At 35.1% G+C, this 20,175-nt stretch overlaps 1 protein-coding gene across 3 annotated transcripts in view; it reads left to right on the top strand.

Moving 5' to 3' along the window:
• RPS6KA3 (ribosomal protein S6 kinase A3) overlaps positions 1–20,175 on the top strand; it is an 86,585-nt gene that overhangs the window by 51,553 nt on the left and 14,857 nt on the right. For 2 of the 3 annotated variants that reach the window (XM_075429292.1, XM_075429314.1), the window contains exons 7-16: positions 847–953; positions 3,283–3,320; positions 3,700–3,842; positions 7,024–7,094; positions 10,939–11,027; positions 11,306–11,370; positions 11,467–11,569; positions 12,385–12,509; positions 14,510–14,635; positions 16,413–16,502. In XM_075429292.1, the coding sequence (XP_075285407.1) occupies positions 847–953; positions 3,283–3,320; positions 3,700–3,842; positions 7,024–7,094; positions 10,939–11,027; positions 11,306–11,370; positions 11,467–11,569; positions 12,385–12,509; positions 14,510–14,635; positions 16,413–16,502 (957 nt within the window). The remainder of the gene's footprint in view (positions 1–846; positions 954–3,282; positions 3,321–3,699; positions 3,843–7,023; positions 7,095–10,938; positions 11,028–11,305; positions 11,371–11,466; positions 11,570–12,384; positions 12,510–14,509; positions 14,636–16,412; positions 16,503–20,175) is intronic. The other variant, XM_075429303.1, reaches the window with a different exon arrangement.

Here is a 20,175-nt window from a genome sequence, read left to right as displayed (position 1 = left end):
TAATGTCATCATCGTATCAATTCATGTAAAATAGATCAGATGAACTGCAGCCTAGAAGTTCTTCCTTTTTCCCCACTGACTACAAAGGGAAAAGTGATTAATTCAGAACTAGATAGCTACACTGCAGATGTTTAAGGTTAGGAGAGATGAATGCCATGCAATGTTTTTAAAGAACAGTGTGGGTGTCTTCTCATCCTCATGGGATCTTTCATTATTTGAGCTTTTAAATTCTTCTTATAGAGATTTCCCTTCTTGAATGTGCCTGTACTAAATATTGGCTCTTTTGTAGAAGTAACATCAGCAACAACCTTGGGTAGAGGCTTTGATACGTCTTTCTCCCTTTAAACTACTAAGGGGAAAATATATGATATTATCCATTCTTAACTCTTGCTTAAAATAATGTTCATCTGTGCTCACCATTGCCGTTCTTTTTTCCAGGTCCATATGCTGTATCTAAAGATGTTAATGATAATTCTAAAAAAAAGGGGGGGCTCAGATTAGTAACTGAGGTAGAATCAAATCATGCAGGATTTTTTTTATTATTTTTATCTTTTTCTAAATTCTCAGAGAAGTTTAATGTTTTCTGTCAGTGGATCACAACAGTTGTTGATGTAATTGGGACAACATCTTCATTTCACTGAATGTAACGAGGGATTAGTTTATCTTCCTAACAGAAAATGTTAGGTTTTGTCTCACCAAGAAATTTGAGTTTCTAGGGCTTTGTATAGAAATGAATTCAAGTATTACAAAGAACCATTCTGCAAAACCATTGTTAACATTGTTTAGTTGGTGCTGGTGTAAGCTTTACAGATTTTATGTGTAAAATACATTGTTTTGCTTTCTCAGGTGATGTTCACAGAAGACGATGTTAAATTTTACCTGGCAGAATTAGCACTTGCTTTAGACCATCTACATAGTCTTGGAATAATATACCGGGACCTAAAACCAGAAAAGTAAGACTCCTCTGTGACAAATGCAGTGTATTAATTTGATTTGTATAGCACTTCTACCTATGCATTTCTCTTTCCAGCTGTTAAACTTAGTAAGTTGCTATATAAACTGAACAGGGAGGGAGGTGGGGGAAGCTTGTGGGCTATTTTAATTAAAAAGGTTGGATTTCATTTCCACTCGAACATGAGCATCTAGTTTCAGAGTGATATGCCAAGTACTATAGTCCATGTTACTTTAGGTTAAAGAGTATACCAAAATATTCCTACCTTTCGTTTGCCAGGTGTTTTAGGGTGTACAATGGAGAAGATGTCTTCTCAGCCTTTTATTTTTTGTCATTACTGTAGAATTTCTGGACTAGAGATAAACTTAGAATGAAAGTGTGATACCAAGTTACAGTTTAATGTTGTGTCTTTGCAGTTGAAAGCCTAACAGCAAACACCTTTTCTAACACTGATTTTTAAAATCCACTGAAGTAAGAGCAGAATGGAGTTTAAATTTTAAAGTAAAATATGGAAATAGCAAGTCACAGGCTTTATTGAATGTATTGATGATCACATAATTACACTGAAAACTTAAAATAACTTGAAGTTACAATTCTGGTATGGTGTTGTGTCTCAATATGTTAGTCATCTGTGCTTCATTCAAATGACTGAATTCTGTCTCCTGTTTGTATCTTTCCTCCAGTCATTTTTTTTAATCTTTAGAGGATGTAAAGAAGAAAATGTCAATGCTATTATCTGAAACATTTGAACCTTTCAGATAGAAATGTATGCTGTAGTGGTACTCTCTTAACCAGACAGGAATCTAAGTGACAGTATAATGCGTGCATCTCCTCTGTTGTGCGTAATCAGATAGTTAACATACTCTGCCTCATTGCAAGGAAATCTACAATAACTCTGAAGTCGTGATGTCCTTGGTGATCCCGCTTCTCTGTTATGGCTGTATGGAGAACCTGAAAAGTCTGTGTGAGAGAACCGGCTCATAAAGTATTAGTGGAAAAGAGAAAAAATGAGTAACAAGTATCACAGAACCTGGCTGTTAGGTGGAACTTCCATTGGCTTCCATAGCTGCTTCTTCTGTGCATCCCTGGAAGAAAGGCACAAATTTTAAAATGTTCAGCTCTGGCTGACAAGAGGGGAAAGATTCATACTCAAATCAGAATTTTGGAGACTTTTGGCATGGGGTTGCACTTATAAGTGAACAGGCACTGAATTCTGTTTAAACTTTGAGAGTGTTCTGTTAAGTAATTCTAAAGTCGGGAAAAATAAGCTTACCAAGTGGAAAAATATCTTTAAAAAGCAAAGTGAGAGAACTTTATTTTTCCAACGTTTACTTCCAAGAGGAAAAGAATCAAATAGTAATTGTCAGAAGACTGAATAGCTACTGCCTCAAATACAGTATTTTATTTTTTTTTAAATGTGGGTGTCTATACCTATTGAAAGGCCTTGGTTTTAAGCCTTGGGTGTATCTGATTGAAAAACCTATCAGAGGTTGAAGTTACTTGCAAGTTATGGATGAGATAGCAGTAACTCTCACAGGCTGTATCTATACTATGCAAGGGTAGGGGAAATGGACAAGTGCTGTGTGCTTGGGTTGTGTGTTGTCCCCAGGACGAAACACAGCGCCCCGCAGAAGCTAGAGGAATCAAGTCGGCTGTGTAGGTGGTGCTGCACAGTGCAGTTCTTGAATGCTTTGCATTCTTTGAATTGCGATTATATTCAGCGGTGGTTATGGGTAGTTGGCATCTCAGAGAAGTGTGGCTGCCTTTGTGATGGAAACAAACAGGCGGAAGGAGAAGGCCTGCTCTAACTATAGGGCCCGTGGGCCCTGGCCTTTGGTACAACGTGAGAATAGTTATTACTTGATGTTGTTTGAAGTGGTCAACACCCTTTGAAACAGTAATTACAAATGAATGCCAATTTTGTATACATATGCAAACATACATTGTATTAAGATGTCTTGCTCAGTTTAAGAGAAATAGAACTACATCTCTTATTTTTAACAATTGTGATAATGACATATGATGCAGATGGCCAAAACTGAAAGTTCAAGATAAATGCTACTACATACCATGCTGAATTTAAAAAGTGTTAAATACAAATCTGATATGCTGATTCTGTTTCATAATCTTTAAAAAGAAAGAACTGAAGGAAAAGAAAATGTGCAATTTCAGAGTGTCTCCTTCTAATGATTCATTTTCATGCATGTTCAATTCCACTTGTCTTTGTGTATGCTGTTGTCTTTATTACTAAATGTTGTCAGTACGTTGTCTGAAACAACAGTTAGAATATACTTTAATTAGTTTATTTCATTCTTTTTATTGGTTTTTAGCATTCTGCTTGATGAGGAAGGACATATCAAATTGACAGGTGAATACAGGGGAATTGCAACACCTGGATCTTTTCTGTTCAGAATAAAATCTTTGCATTTTCCTTTTTTTGGGGTAAGGCAATGTAGTAAAATAAGCAATTTTAACTGGTAGGTAATTTTACTGTGGACCAAATAGTGTAATTACTTTGAAATAAATGAAATATATGAATATTTAAATAAGATATCTGCTTTACAAGTACAGCTGATGTTAGGGACCTGTGATAATGCAGGGAGGGGAGGAGAATTCTGTAATTCTCATATGTGTATTTGGGTGTATATGTGAATGATATAAGCATCACATTTCACATTATGGTGAAAGTATTAACCATGAGTGATTAAAAAAATTACATTTAGAACTGTGGGGTTTTTTTCTTCCAGATTTTGGCTTAAGTAAGGAGTCAATCGATCATGAAAAAAAAGCCTACTCTTTCTGTGGAACAGTGGAATATATGGCACCAGAAGTCGTTAATAGAAGAGGCCATACACAGAGTGCAGACTGGTGGTCTTTTGGTGTTTTGATGGTAGGTTTCTGGTAAATGTGAATAATAGCAAAACTGTGCTTTGCGAGGTGTGGTGAAACAAATCAAACATTAAACTCTAAGGTGAGCTTTAAATGAATTCGAAGTACCAAAAAAGTCTAAATTATATGAAATTAATAACAATACCACAGAGTTTGAATCAAGAACATGGACCAGGTCTCATGTCAACACCAACAATATGCCATATTTTTGTTATCATTGAATTGAAATATTATGCATCTATTGCAGTTTGAATGCTATGGAGACTAATAGGAATACTAAAGTATATAGGAAAAATACTGTCTCTTCCAAGGCAGGGAAGAAATTTAGATCCACATTTTAAATTTGAATTTATTCTTAAATTGAAAAAAAAGTGAAAACTTTCTAGTTAATCTCCAGTGTAATACTAGTAGTGGAATAATGACAGCTGTTGCTGTCACACATCAAAATAATCTAAATGACACTGAGCTGATATGGGATATAGATGCTCAGTTGCTTACAGCATTTCTGTAAGGAGTTAACTTCTGTGAAGTGGCAGGGTTGGGGGAAATAATGTGTGTATCCAAATATGGCTTTGGAGAAGAAAAATAGATCATGTTTGGTATTTTGGGAACCCTGACTGACTTTTAATATTTATAATCTTTGTGTACATTTTTCACATAAAGATTAAATAATTTGATTTTTAAAGGAAATGTTTTTGTTTCTTGCTGATTCTGCTACATATGACTGTAACAGTACAACTAATGTGCACTTTGTAGTACGAGGACTCTTGTGTCTGAAAATAAGTCATCCTGTCACCTTTTAATCATCTGGAATGCTGTTGTGATCTGAAAACTGACTATGTAAAAGTAGCACTTGATAACTAAACTCTCTCCAGACAGACAAGCACACCCCCCCCCAACCGCACATTTTATCAGTAAGAACACAGTCAATTAAAAGATAATTACAGTGTAGTTGCAGAATATTTCTTGTTGATAACACAAACATAGTTAAAATTCTGCTTTACTTTGTAAAGCTGGAAAACATAATTTTGTGCTTATAAAGTGTGTATGTTAAAATTGAAAATTGCTGAAAGATGTTAGAAATGACTGATATAGCTTTCACAGCCTAATTGCACTGCATTTTAAACACTTTGGTTTCTACTTTGAATACAAAAATATTACCTTAAAAAGCAAATTCTCTAAATCAGTATACGGAATACAGTGTAGTTTTCTCCAAGACATATTTTTGTTGCTTGCATTCCTAGTTTGCATGGTAATTTTCATAGATAATCTGTATATATTCACTCTTAAATCATTCTCAATTAGAATCTGTGTTGATTGAGAATTCGAGTGGTTGTTGGTGTGGTATGAGTACATGGTATCTAGATGGAACAGAAGTTATAGCATAGAAACAGAGACTAGAAAGACATCTGAACAAATCATTTGGCCTCTTTTCTCCTGCTGCTAGGTACTATGTATGTTTAAACCATCCTTGAGAGGTATATTCCAACTTGTCCTTTAAAACAGTGACTGTTTTAAGGCATGCCAGACTTCTAAAAACATTCATTTAAAGTTTTCAGAAGCATTATGTATTTGTTGAGGTAGTCTCCTGCTGAAATAAAAAGATGATAGCTAGAGAAGGCCAGTGTTGGCTTATTCTTAAGGTACTATTGGCCTGTTGATATTGGAGTATATCATTGGGGGGGGGATGGGACATAAGGAACATGAGTGCTGAGTTGTTAATACAAGTGCATATTCTTGTTAGAAACAGGAACTTGCTAAAGAAACTTTTTATGTCAAGCAAGTGTAAGTGAAATATGCAGCACTACAAATTTACCTTTAAAAAAGTTTTGTTGCAAGTGCAATTTGTGAAGATAATTCTAAAATATAAAAAAACAAGAGATGATTTTTTTTTATATAGTTTTGGCTTCTGCCTCTCACATTTTCCTGACAGTTGTCTTAAGAAGTGTTAAAGATAAAAGTAGGGTTTTTTCATGTTTGAATTATATTAAATCTAAAATTTTAAATGTAAGTATATAGGTAAAAATTAATATTGAGAGTAAAAAATATCTAGCAACAGTGAAGAGTTGGCAGATTTTATTCTCTGAATACTTTATAGGGTATTGATAGTAAGAAATTTTAATTTTTATTTTAATAAAAAGGGGTTTTAAAGAATGCGGTTAGTGCAACTTCATGCTTTTATTGTAGATCTAAGAATGCTAGTCGCACATTATTCACTCAAGTTAACCATGTACATTTTTAATGCTTAAAAGGCTGACTGTTTAGGTCATCCCAGAAAAGAGGGGAATAGATGATACCTTGTTTTCAGGATGACTTAAGTTTGCATAAGCTGTTCAGAGTATTCTTTTATGATTATTTTAGTTTTGATGGCTTTAAGTGTATGCCATGAAATTTCATTAAACTAAATTGTTTTGCAATTCTTAAACCAAAAACCAGGATTTCTGCATCAGAGTGTTGGCTGCTGTGACTGCTGCCAGGCTGCTTTCACTGCCTCCCTTAGATCTGATACCCCTGCAGTATACTGCAGCCCAGCGGAAGAGCCTTTATCTATTTTTACTCAGTCACTTTCAGAACAAATCAGTATTTTAACAGTGTCTGTTGCAGTAGGCACTGTAGAATGCGCATGAACGTACTGTGTAGTTCTTACGTGTTTCTTCAGGCTTTATTTCTGCTGTATACATACAGTAACCACTTTTCATCATGCATGTCTTTGTCAATCAGCTAACCTTTTTCCTCTTTCCAATGAAGGCTGTGTACATGCCAATTTTAAAAAATTTGACCTTTTTAAATATCTCTGCATGAGGAGAAATCGTCACTAACTTTTGAAAGGGAAATCTTTTTCCCTACCCACACTCTCTTGAAAACTAAAATACAGTTGTATAGATCAAGTCTTCCAAGAATAAACTTTTTAGGCAGAAATTAAACACAGATGTTATAGTCTAAATTGTTCAGGTAAAAGCATGTAAAGCAAGGTATGAACATAGGAAAATATTACGCAGCTTTTAAAAATGGCAAAGGCTGCTCAATGTTCATAGTAATTAAATTTGTACAATGAGAAGTTGTTTTGCACAGACTTGATTGTTAACATGCATGAATTTTGGAAGGTTAAGATGCTAAGTAGTTTTGTCAAAAATTAGATTTTGTCCAGGTAATGTAATTGATGAAAGTTTTACTCTATACAGTTTGAAATGCTCACTGGTACTCTACCTTTCCAAGGGAAAGACAGAAAAGAAACCATGACTATGATTCTCAAGTGAGTACACTCTTATTTATATATCTCATCAGGTATTCTACAGGGATGCCCTCCGGGCTGCAATATCTAATTTCTACTCTTCCCTCATTTCCAAAGGTACTGGTAAATCGTCACTCCCTATTCCATACTATTAATTCCCTTTGCCACCTATCTAATTTGCCTTTCTATTCCTCCCCCATACCAGGTACAAAGAATTTCATAGCAGCTCTTTAATCTATAATAATAACTTCTCCAACCATATGATCTTTCCCATCTTATTTCCATAATATTTTTTAACTTTCTTATACTTTTTGAGAACTTGTGCATTTTTTCCTTCTTGTTTTCTGGTTTAGCGGTTTTTTTGAGAAAATATTTTCTCTCCTTATCCTTTTCTATCTTACCAGCTCCTCACCCTATTTCTTTATATTACTGGTGCTGCCGACAACTTGCCTCCCTATTTGCTAAAGTGCATTCTCCCTTATGTACTCTCCTATAACTTGCCCAAACTCCAGTTTTCCCCTTTGCTATTTCCAGTATAGATTTTGCATTAGCTGTATTGTGGAAATTGCTTTCCTTCATGCAGTTAACATTCTTGTTTTTGCTAATGAAGACCTGCTCTTTTTTCCTTGCTATCCCCTACACACTCTCTGAACTAATACAACCTGTGACATAACAGTCCCACATTTGGGACTGTAGCCTAACACTGTGCAAACAACTTTGTTTCCTCATATCATAGTTTCACTTCTCTGTTTCTATCCATTTTTTACTAATACCATTTTTTTTCCATAGAAGCTCATAAGACTTTTAGTTTTCTCATTTGTTTCCTGCTGCATTGTTTATCATTGTTCTTAGTCCCGTTACCACTTGTCTACTTATATATCGAAGCCAGCATTTCTTTTGCACCAACAGCCTGTTTTGAAAAGTAAATATATGAAATTCTTTCATGTTTTTTTGAAGGAATTAGAATATGAAAACAAACTCATTCTTTTCCTTGCTTTTGCTTTTATAATGCATATGTGTTATGTTATTCTTTGCACTTGTTTTTCTTCCTCATCTTATATTTGCAAATGTATTTAGTGATGCTAGTTTCTTCTGCTGCCTCAACACCATGCCAATTCAAATCTTCACATTATAATTATTGAATGTCTTCAGCTAAAAGGTTCTATCTATTTACAGCAAGCATAAACTCCTGGCCACCTCCTATTTACAAGAAGCTAGTCTGAGATAGTTCTACTGCACTCTCACTTATTTCAGGAGCCATGCCTTTTCTTTAATCCATGTCTCACGAGTCACATCTTTCTCTTCTTTCCCCTGCCTGCATGTGACTCCACTCTGTTCCTCAACAGTCTTTCCACTGTTGCTACAAAAATGTTCTGTGTTCAGCTGCCATGTAGAATATCCTCCTTGCATCTCCCCAGTTAACTGACATTCATAATTACTTTCAGATTTTATCTCAGCATGTATCTCCAATTTCCTTTCCAACTTCCTTCTTTTGTCACCTTCTAGTCTTTGTAATTAGTTAGTTTGAGAGCTGCACAAAAAATGTGGTAGGAAGTAAAGAAATTTTACCTCTGTTTAAGTATTCTGTACACTTATGATTATTACATACCTATAAATCTGTTTTGCTGCTGATAATATGAACAGCTGAAAAACAAGATATTTTAAAGTCTTTTCTGATAAGTTCGCATGTTTTGTCTGGCCCTATAAGAATGGCAGTATGTTTTCTTTTTATTTTCTGTATTCTAGTAAATGTACTATATTTGTTCTTAATTTTTTCATAAAACTGATAAAATTGACAGGTGTGCATACGAATTCATATTTTCCTAGTGTATCATTTAAGATATATTGCTTTTCTTACTTTCTGTTCCTGAAAATCCTCAGAAAATGTATTCCTCTTAGAACACGTGTTTTTCTGGGTGTTTTATTTCTCACAATATTACCAAGACAACTTATTATTTATTCTTGTGTGTTTTACCTAAAACCGAGAAGCTCTGCAATTTGAAGAAATCGTAGTTTTCAGCAATGAAGTTAACTTTTTCAAGCATCTTTTCTCCTTTACTTGAAGAGGCATGTCTTCATATAAAGTTTTGTCTTCATCCATCAGGAACGTCCGAAAAAAATTGCTGTCACTCATGTGACTACACATGTAGTTGTATAACACAGGAGTCTGAGGACCTGGTGATTGCTTCGTCTTCTGCTGTGTCACGTAGTCAGTGACAGTTCAAAAGGATTTTGTGAAAGGTGCTCCTTCACGATGGAAAAGGAGCAATGACAGTCTTAGTCTCTGTGGTTGGCACAAGCGCCTCCAGTTCACTCCAATGTGAACTGCCGTACATACCAGTCCTCTAGAATTCCTTCTACATATTCTGTTTCTGTTCATTGAGTCACTTCTCCATTAAGATTAACTGCAGTTACGGTTTTGGCCTGGTTTTAGAGTTTTCTAAGCATTTGACCTCTCATGCTGAACCTCCAGGGCTGTATCCTGCTGTTGGAGCTGGTTTGGATTATAATAGGACAAAGATTTCCACCCACTCCAGCACAGTCCTGCCATATTTAGTTGTCTGATCTCTGTCCTTCAATAACATTGTAAATGATACCATTGTGCTTCTGCAGACAATGTGTTCCTTGCTTCCTTCTTACCAAGTAGCTCTGTGATACTTTGCTGTGAGTGGAAATGACATCAAGTGAACCTGCTATGAAATCATTGCATACAAAGTGCATGAGTGAGAATTCAGTTGCTAGTGGTGCATGGCAGTAAGGGAAGCGTTGGATGGTCCACTGCCCATTCCTCCACTCCGCTGGTGGTCTTGATCTGCCTGTACTATGTTATTGAAGAGTCCAAAGAAGGCTAAGGTTTTCAGACTTCCTCTTCCTCCCTCCGACTTCTTTAATATTGAAAGGAATAGAAAAGTTAGTAAATTCTAGTTTTAAAGTAATGAATAGTGAATCAATGGCAACGTGTATCCACTTGCTGAAGTGACATGGAGGTGGACATCTACAAATAGCTGGAACACAAGGCAATTCATGTCTTCTGGTTGAAACACAGAGGAAGCTTAGTGTCATGGATTGTTACAGGAAAAATACAAGCTACAGGTTGAATAAGAGATGGAAAGGAGGAAATAAGAAAAAGTGAGACCTAGTAACATGAGAGGATGGAGGCTCAGTGTTAAATGGAGAGGAGAAGAATATGGTGAGGATTACAAAACAAAATTTAAAAACAGAACTGCAGAAACCTAAATCTAAAAATTCGAGACTGGCAAGTTGGAAAGTAGTATTTGAAATGGATTGAGGTGGAGCAAAAAGAAAGCAAGAAGGGAGTGATCTTTTTCTCTTTTTTTACCTGCTAATCTTGCAAGATCTGTCCTACCTTAGTTCAATTTCTGTCTTCTACCTTAGGTTTCCTGTTGTTTTGCTTGGATGTTCTTGGTGTATGTCATACTGTGACATACTGTTTTTCTTTCCCCTTCTAAAATGTCTTTTATCTTATTATGAGAATAGATTTGTTTGTTTGGTGTCATTTGGTAATAACCAGACTTAAAAGTGGATCAAAGCATATTACAAAAATTCACAAGTTTGTAAACTGTTTTCCTATAACTATTCTTGTCTACATTTTTTTTACCACCTCTTCTTCTGCTTAAGTTCCTGAGTCATTACTGAAAATATTATACTACTCAAAACAGAAAAAATATAGAATTTACAGGTTTACATGACTGACAGCACTTTTGTTCTGTTTCTGATGTCTGAAGGCAATTTCTCAGTGATGCTATTTTGATAAGGATTTGTTGAATGACAAAGGATAGGGGGAATGCAGAGTTAATTCTTACCTAAATATGTTTGTATGCTATTAATTGTTTTTGTTCTATAGGGCCAAACTTGGAATGCCCCAGTTCTTGAGTCCTGAAGCACAGAGTCTTCTGCGAATGCTCTTCAAAAGAAACCCAGCAAACAGATTAGGTAAAGTGTTTAGCAGAATATTTGCATTTTGATCACAATATTGATAACATCCATGACCATTAAACTGACTAAATAAATTTACAGTTTCTTGTATAAAATAGGCTTTGAAGTAAGAACATAGTTTGCCTGTTTGCTCTTCTAATGATCAACAGAATATTATCATTTCTGCTATTCATACATCTAAAATTAATACAGAAGAAATAAGAAATATAATTTTGCTTGTCATTCTTTTAACAAAGAAGAAAATAATTCACAGACATTTTTCTTCCCTATAAAAGGAGCAGGTCCAGATGGAGTTGAAGAAATTAAGAGGCATGCATTCTTTTCCAAAATAGATTGGAATGTGAGTATCTAATTCAAAATTAATTCAGTAAATTTCTTAAGTGTTTGATGGTGTTGTATAACTTTTAATTCACTCTGGCCTATTCCTTCTCTTCAGAAATTGTACAGGAGAGAGATTCATCCCCCTTTTAAACCTGCAACTGGCAGACCTGAAGATACGTTTTATTTTGACCCTGAGTTTACAGCAAAAACTCCAAAAGGTAAAAAGAGAAGAATGAAACAATTTACATATTCCAAAATTAGAAACATTGTTTCTGTTCAGCTTATGTAAAATGCCTTGTTCTTCCAGGTGTTGCTGGGCTAGATTAATGCTTACAGACAAGTTTTCCATAGTTCATAAATTTTTTTGTGGTCTTTGGTTTAAGTATATTAGGAGGGACAACTGAGTTGTCCTATGTTAAAAATAAAGTAATCCTTAGCAGCAAAACATATACATCAATTTTATTTATCTGAGTAATCTCATTTTTTTAATTCAAAAAAATTATCCATTTCTGTGTGTCTTTAAAGGCTACATTCTGTGTTCATTTAGTTCATGATGGTGACACTGCATACTATCTATATGCAGAAGGTTAGTCATTTCAGACTTTGGGTGACAAAGTTGCTGTTTCAGTGCAATCTGTCTCTGCATAGTTTTACACTGATCCATTCAAAATATGATAGAAATTTTTGTCTTTACAAATTTAGGGTGTTTCCAGAATTTGAGTACTTCTCCTCCATAAAAATAGCACAGATATATTGCTATATGTAAATATTTTCTGCAAAGTACTGTTTTTTGTGGAATAAAATATTGCTGACAGTAATATCTTTGTAGTCATTGATTATCAGTTTTGTTTCTAGATGGTATATGCAGAACAGTTCAGTAATTTCTTGTATTTTGGTCCTCAGAAACACTTTCTGCAAATCAGAGTTTCTGCGTAGTTTATAGCATAAAGCTGTAGTTTACTCTTCAGACTAGACATCATCTCGTCTCTACATTTTAAAAACTCTGCTTGTAAGTAGACGATGTGTTTTTCAGATTCACCTGGTATCCCACCTAGTGCTAATGCGCATCAGCTTTTTCGGGGATTTAGTTTTGTAGCTATTGCATCAGATGATGAAAGCCAAGCAATGCAGACAGTCGGAGTACATTCAATTGTCCAGGTGAGTTCATCTGCTTTAAAAAAAAAAGTCAGTATAGCAGTATTGCTGTCTCCTGGTGGAGGGATTGTTTCCTTCATCGCAGAATGAAGTACCATGACAAAGTCATTATCAGCTTTATACAAGAAAAGTAAAGATCAGATTATTTTATCCAAACAAAACCTCTGAAGGTGCAGGACCTGTTTAATTACTGAGCAGCCATGGGTGTCAATGGGCTTCAGCCTTGAAATGATAACATTCTACCATCTGTGCTGCATTCACTCTTTAATATCAAGCCATAAATGTAATGTGGAGGGGAATAACAGACATCTTGATCTTTTTCCCCTATGCATGAAAATATCAGTTGATTCCTGCAGTGCAGTAGGAGTCACTGGAGTACAAATGTGAATTGTATCTGGGTGTTTTGGACTGCTGTGTGTTTTGGAACCCATGACTTGGGACATATTCCATCCCTGCCAAGCCATTTCAAGTTAATGTGTTAATCTGTGATATTTTGTGATTTATTTCAGTGTAGCATACAAGTCAATGTTACAGCAAGCACACAAGCTTTGGCTTCCTAGTAGAATTAGAATGACTCCAATACAGTCTCCCATATTAGTAATTGTGAGGTTGTCACTTTTAATAGCCTAATGCAGTTGTTATGTATTCTATTACTGCCGGTACTGCTTCTTTTTGGACAACAAACCTTAGGTTAGGTGCAGTTTTGTGAGAGTTTAGAAAGGTGGAGCTCATGCTTGAATGGGGGAGAGGCATGCCTTGCCTCCTTATGAAGTTGAGGTCATTCTAAAAGCATGCTTCAGCCCTGGAGAATTTAAAACCAGGGGGGAAAAAGCAGATGCTTCCAGAAAACTGGAAGACATCTGCAAAAATTGTATTACTACCTCCTCTTTCTGCTTTTGGTAATTTTAATTATTGGGGAAGACTGAGAGGTGAGTACCAACTGGTGATCTAAACTGTATTGAAAACTTATTGGTGTATAGGTAGGAATAAAAAGGTATGACGTATGATTTGGTTTATTTAAATGTTTCACTCGAAGGGTATTTTGCAAATGTCTGAGAAAATTTTTTAAAAACAATTTATTCAGAACATGAATAGCTCTTGTATTTCTTTAATCCTCTCATTATGCCTAGAATAGTCGTAACATGCTTGTTTGTACACCTTACCTGTTTCATGTATAATGAACAGTTACATTTCAAGGGCTTTTAGATCCTTTTTTATTCTAAAGAAGCTGTCTGATTTGCTATACATGTCAGAATGACTGCTGGTCCTGAAGTCTTGCTAAAAGTTTCTGCAAGCTTTTCCGTGCTCCTTCTTTCCCACATAGTTTCGTGGATGAAATTCTTTCTCTTTGTGTAGGGTTTCCCTCTCGTAAAGGTCTCTTTCTCTGCTGCCTTTCCTCTGTGCCCCTCAACCACTTCCTCACTCCTATTTCCTCTTTTCTGCGCTGCAGGATACCCAGATGGTTTCCTGCAAATGCTTTGCGTCCTTTGCACAGACTCCTCATACTAGAACACCATTTCCTTCCCTTACAAGAGTGAACACTTGTCCTTCTTACAGCTTTTTATTTCTGTGAAAGGATTTTTGACTGCCATTCCATGCAATTTCCAGTTAATCTGATTCTATTCAATATGTCTGCATTTTCCAGATGGCATTCATCTAGTCAGACAACAGAAACAGTGATACTTTTTTAGATTATTTTGCCATGTAGACTGATGATCTTCTTTGTTTTGGAAATTCTATCTGTAAGTTAATGGATCAGTAACCAGAAAAATCATGTTGTCAGTTTCTAAAATACAGTGTGTGTTACTTGCAATGTGTCTATTATATTATTTATCTCATACTAATACCAAACAGAAGGTAGTGGCTATTTACACCACTTTGACCTAGTACAGCCATCAGTTTAAAATTCAAAGCAAATGAATAGGAATTCAAAAACTTGTTTTTAATATAAAGGTCAGTTAAATATTTAGACTATTCATCAATTGATAATGTTATTTTGGTAGCAGTTGCACAGGAACAGCATTCAGTTTACTGATGGATATGAAGTAAAGGAAGATATCGGTGTCGGGTCTTACTCTATCTGCAAGAGATGTATTCATAAAGCTTCAAACATGGAATATGCTGTAAAGGTAATTACTTTGTTATAAAACACACGATTTTCAGGTTTTAGCATTGTAGACATTTGGCTACATAAATCATTAATTTATTTGCCATAAAGAACATAGCAAATTAAGATAATTTTTTAAATGGAGAAAGATTTTAGATGAAAATGTGAATTATAGTAATCAACCAAACAGAATACTTACTGGCAGATATTTACGTAGAATTGCTATGAGTTTTGTTATCTATATGCTGGTTTGGGTGGTAAAAAGCATTCTTCAGTGTTTGAAACATCTCTGTAATTACGGTGAAACTGATGGGAGTTACATGACTGCTTCTAGAAGGAAATGTTCTATGAAAAGCTTACATGACTTTTCATCATTTTTTAAAAATGTGATGGATTACTTTTATTTAAACATAGTTATAGATGGGGTTTTTGCTTCCAAAGTAAATTCATAAATTGTCAGATAGCTAGAAGTTCATAACAGTGCTTAAGTCTGGCCTGCCTTCCAGAATAAACTTCTACTCTTTGTCTTTGCTTACTAGTTTTTAACAAGGTTTCTAATGATGGTTTTATGTTATTTCTGTTGAGCTTTCTAGCACTTCCTTGAAGGCATTAAATTCTTAGTTGAAATCAGTAGAGTTCCCAGAAGTGTAATGATAAGTTTTTTTGTCTTTCTGTATAACACTGTGGGGCTAAATGGTTACTATGAAAACAGGAGTATGGATTATCAGACTTGGGGGGGGCGCAGAATTTAAATCCTGTAATATGAGGCCGTTCTCTTTTTGAATTGTTGAACAGTTTACTACTTAAATATGTAGAATGCAAAGATAAATTATGTTTTGCTGTATCCTTGTACACAGATTGTCTACTGGAAACCCTCCAGTTTCAATCTGGTAGTCTTTATTCTGGTTCTGGCCAGTAACAGATTTGACTTGTGTGCTTGCAACTTGAAGTAATTTCTTGAAACTGGAAGAAAGTAGACATAGCTGTTAATTGTCTAAGCTGTAACATTTATTGTGAAGATTGCCTTGCTTTTCTGTTGCCTCTGTTGTGGCTTTTTTTCCTCAAGTAATTGTGAAAAAAGAATAAGGTGATCATTGTCCAGTGTGTTAGGATGGTGCAGTAAGGGCTTAAGGATGTCAAGAGGAAGAAGGGGTAAGACAGAGATGGAGAAGACAGCAGAGAAAATTTTACAGTTCAGAAGGAGAGAAAAAAAGAAGAATACTTTTTAAGCAGGGCAAAATATTAATTTTGCTTGTTTGCAGAGGGAGAACTTCAAAGCCTGATAGCAAGCCTCCAGAGATTCAAATGAACTCTCATAATGGAATGCTTGTCTGAATTAACTCTGAGAAATTTTTCCTTTTTCCTATTTTTTATTCCCTTACTCACCTGCTTTGCCTTTTGCTGCACTAAACATTTTTTTGAGATTAGCTTTGTGAAAGTCCGTTCATTAGCATCGTCAAACAAATATCTCACATCAAATTACAAACTTCCTATTTTACTAAACGATGGGTGACTGAAGTCTTATCTACTAAACAGCCTTGTGTTATTTATCACAGCCTGAGGGATCAGTTCCTTTATCCTCCAAAATTGTTTCCAACTGAAGATTTTTATGTTTTTCCAACGTTTTTTGCTTTGCCTTGCTGTTCCAATTTAACAAACTTTGGTTTGGTAATAATCCATGCCCTTTATCAACAACAATAAATATTGCTTATCTGTTTATGCTAGTAAGCACACCAAAGTGTTACACTATATAATATTCACAAGAAGAATTATGCCTACGTATCTGTTTGCTCTTATAGATTATTGACAAGAGTAAAAGAGATCCAACAGAGGAGATTGAAATCCTACTGCGCTACGGACAGCATCCAAATATTATTACCCTAAAAGATGTAAGTAGTGTGTTAAAGGCATCCTTTAATGTATTACGATTGCATATCACCTTCTAATTTGAGAGATGACAAACTCCACATTTCAGATTTATGTTCATGTTTTTCAGTATTTAAAAATAAAACAATGTCCTAAGGCAATTTATTCAACAATATGCAGTTTTTTACTGAGATGTCTCATTGTCATCTTTTAAAGATGCTCATATTTTGGTGCAGTGTAATCCTAAGCAGTCAAATAATTCATCCTTCATCAGTCCTAGCACAGGAATAATTCATTTAACGTTGGCTGTGTTTTTAAAGGGGCAACGAAGTTTTTTCATTGCTTAGTTAACTTTGAATCCACTTTTGTTTACATTAGTCAAAAGCAATTTTAAAGTGCATTGTTATATAACTGAGGACTCACTGTTAGAACAATACCCAAAGTAATTGTCATGGATACTAACGAGGATTACTCAGTAGTGGACAAAATCCTTTCATATACATGGTCATCGCTTTTCTTTACCTGATATCTTTATCTGGTCTTTGTGTGGAAGATTACCTGGCTATTTTTTTCTTGTATTATTTGCTCTGACCATAGAAAGGCTTCAACCATAAAAAGCAGAGAGTAACATAAGATGGGAGGTAGAGATTTTTCATAGAGAACAGAAAAAGAAAATTGTCTGTCACTCCTTGATTGTGCATTAAAGAGGGTTAAAAATTAAAAAGTCTTATGCTTAATGACTGCCTTAGTCTGTGGGAAAGTATTCTGGTCCCCAAAACCAAACCTCAAGCAAACCAGCTAACGATTTCCAGGAAGCTGAGCTCAGCTGGAGGGAGATTCTCAGACATTTTGAAGTCATTAAAAGAGTAGCTCGTGAATATTGTGGAAATGAGTACTAGAGAACTTTGCCTCAAGTTCTTCTCCTACTGTAATCTGTCTTTAACTTCATCAGTATCATGTAGTTTGGCCCTTTCTTGGGAGAACAAAACAAGTCAGATATACAAGGAGCCCACCATGGAGCTTACTTTATTGCAAGCTAGATATCATAATTACAATCCCACTTTCTGTTTGTTCTGCTTCATGTGGTTGGACAATAAAGCTATGTGAAAGCAACTGTGCTAACACAGAACCCGCATCAGCATTCACGTTGCTTTTAGTGCTGCATACTAGGTTTATGGGTTACTTTAATTCCTAATAGTGATTAGGTTATTTAAGCAGGAAGACAAACATAAGGAATGTGAGTACGTTACCTGAACTTTAGCATTATGAATATTTTACACTGAGAGCAGAGAAACTCAAGCCACCTTGAAAAGTTGCCACATATGCTGAATTATTTTACTTTGTAATTAATTCTTCATCATCATCAGTCACCTTCCAGCAGGAGCCATCTTTCATTCACACCAACAGTAATACACAAATAGGAAAGGAGACTACAAAAAAAAAGCCTGAAGTCCATAGAGGAAGAAAGACAGTAGGCTGTATAATACTCACTTATTTCTACTTCAGATCAATTCCCCAAGCAGAGTTTATGGAAGTATGTCCAGTGTAAGGAAAGTGGTATAGAATTCATATGTACTAAAACCTTGTTATCCACTACTGTAAGAAATTAACATTGTTGTAAATTTTCATTGTCCTAATATAGAAGCATGGGGCAGATTGCTTGCATATCCCACAGTATAGCGGTGTGCTATTACAGCTTTCAGAGGAAAGAACAAGGAGTACTTGGCCTTCAGGCCACAAACTTATCAAGAGCACCATGTATTATTATACAAATAAAACTCAGTGTTGATTTGACCCAATTTTTCATTCAGTTCCACGCCAAAATTTAAATCTTTCTATTTTGAAATGCCAAAATAAAATGTTTTAGCATTTAAGTGCATGTCTTTGTAAATTATTATTCTGCAAGAAATAATTTATTTATTTTCTTGCATTTCAAGAATAAATGCAGTAATACTTGAATTGAGCTTAGGATGGAAATTTTCATTCTTACTCAGTCTTTTTATGTAATTTAATTCTGAAGGTGTTTAAATTGAAACAATGGATATTCAAAAGACCAGATTCTTTCTGCAATGTCCAATCCTCTGGGATTTTTCCTTCTGATTGTTATCAGTGGTCTTTTTCAGTTACACAGTATATAAACAAAAGAAGGAGCTATATTGTGCTAAATCAGATGGCCAGCTTATCCAGTATCCTGCCTCTGACAGTGGCCGTTAGTGGGTGCCTAGGAAACAGTGTAAGAACGGAGGAAGCACACAGCTTCCAACAAACCATTACCTAGACACTTCCTGTGCCCGACCATTATATGTATTTTACCCTTTTTTACCTATTAGTTGTTGTTCTGTAACGGAACTTTTGTCCTCTTTTGAGCTATTTAAAGCATTGGCTGAAGAATCTTCTCAGAAGCATTTTAGAAACCTGAATATAGTATATCCAATCTCCCTGTCGAAGTGCTTATTTATGAGTTCAAAAAAACTCCCAATATATATGCAAAATCTTACTTCACTTTACAAAAGTTGTGCTCCATTTCTCCATTACATTATATTGTGTTCATGTGCCTACATCTGTTTCTCACTATAGTTTCTTCCAATTTGCCTGGTAGAGAAGACACACTGACTGATCTTCGGCATGTGCCAGGAGTTCATTTTAAAAACTAGCATCACATTTATGATCTGAGCATAATACTGTGCACCTAACTATGAAGAAAATTTAAACAGTATTTATTCAGTGCAAACAACTAAATTGATAATACCATTAGAAAAATTGGGGCAAGGGGAATGGTTTGTTTGGGATGGTTTTTTTATTTTTGGCAGGCAGACAGGACCAGCAAGGGGTAGCGGATAAAATAGGAACCAAATGCAAATTTTGTTTGAATGCCCCCTGCAGTACCGAGGTGTGTGTGGTCCGTTAATGTCAAATGAAATAAGCTTATTTCCTCATGTTATACCAGGATTAGAGGGAGCTCGCCTATTAAAAAAAAACAATCTAAAATGCCAGTTTCATACCTAGAATTAGATAATTCTGTTTTTTAATACTGTGTAATATTTAAAGTCTTAATACAAGCACATTCAGGTGATCGGTCATTTATATTTCATGAGGGAAAAATTGCTGTTAAATGAGAACATAGAAACTCTTGTCTTCCTCTCCTTAAGATCATAAGCTTGTACAGCCTGCAGAATTATTTCTTTAACACTCCTCTTTTTTTATTTGGTGAGAAAATAAATCCTTTTAATATAGTTAAGAGCACAAAAAATTCTAAGCTTAAAACTTTAGTAGCCTCTATTTCCTGGGTAGCTTAAACCAAGGAAATTGGGATGAGAACTCTTTTTTTGTTAATTTAGCTGGTATCTATTCCTAAATTTATTTTAGTACAACTTAGATAATTGTTTCTCCTTAAACACAAACTAGTTTTTATTTCACATGTATTACTGAAGAGAAAGATTCCAATATCACCCTAAAATATAGGTTGAAATAATAATAGGGAACAGAGTCTGTAAAAGGTTTCACTAAAGCAGGAACCACTTTCTGGATTGAGCTAAAACCCCAAGGAAGTGCAACTGAAATGAAATGCCAAAGTATACCTTAAAACGTGTTTTGGTGTAGTTCAGTCTGTAGTGCCCCCTGGTGATCATATAAATAACTCAACTATTGTTTCAGTAGAAGGTAAAAGCCATGCAAAAATTAAGCCATTTTTTATAA

Source organism: Opisthocomus hoazin, chromosome 1, assembly GCF_030867145.1.
Source record: "Opisthocomus hoazin isolate bOpiHoa1 chromosome 1, bOpiHoa1.hap1, whole genome shotgun sequence".
In the NCBI taxonomy this organism is placed as follows: domain Eukaryota; kingdom Metazoa; phylum Chordata; class Aves; order Opisthocomiformes; family Opisthocomidae; genus Opisthocomus; species Opisthocomus hoazin.
The sequence above is the reverse complement of the archived record's forward strand: the minus strand, read 5'-3'. Positions and strand labels throughout refer to the sequence as shown.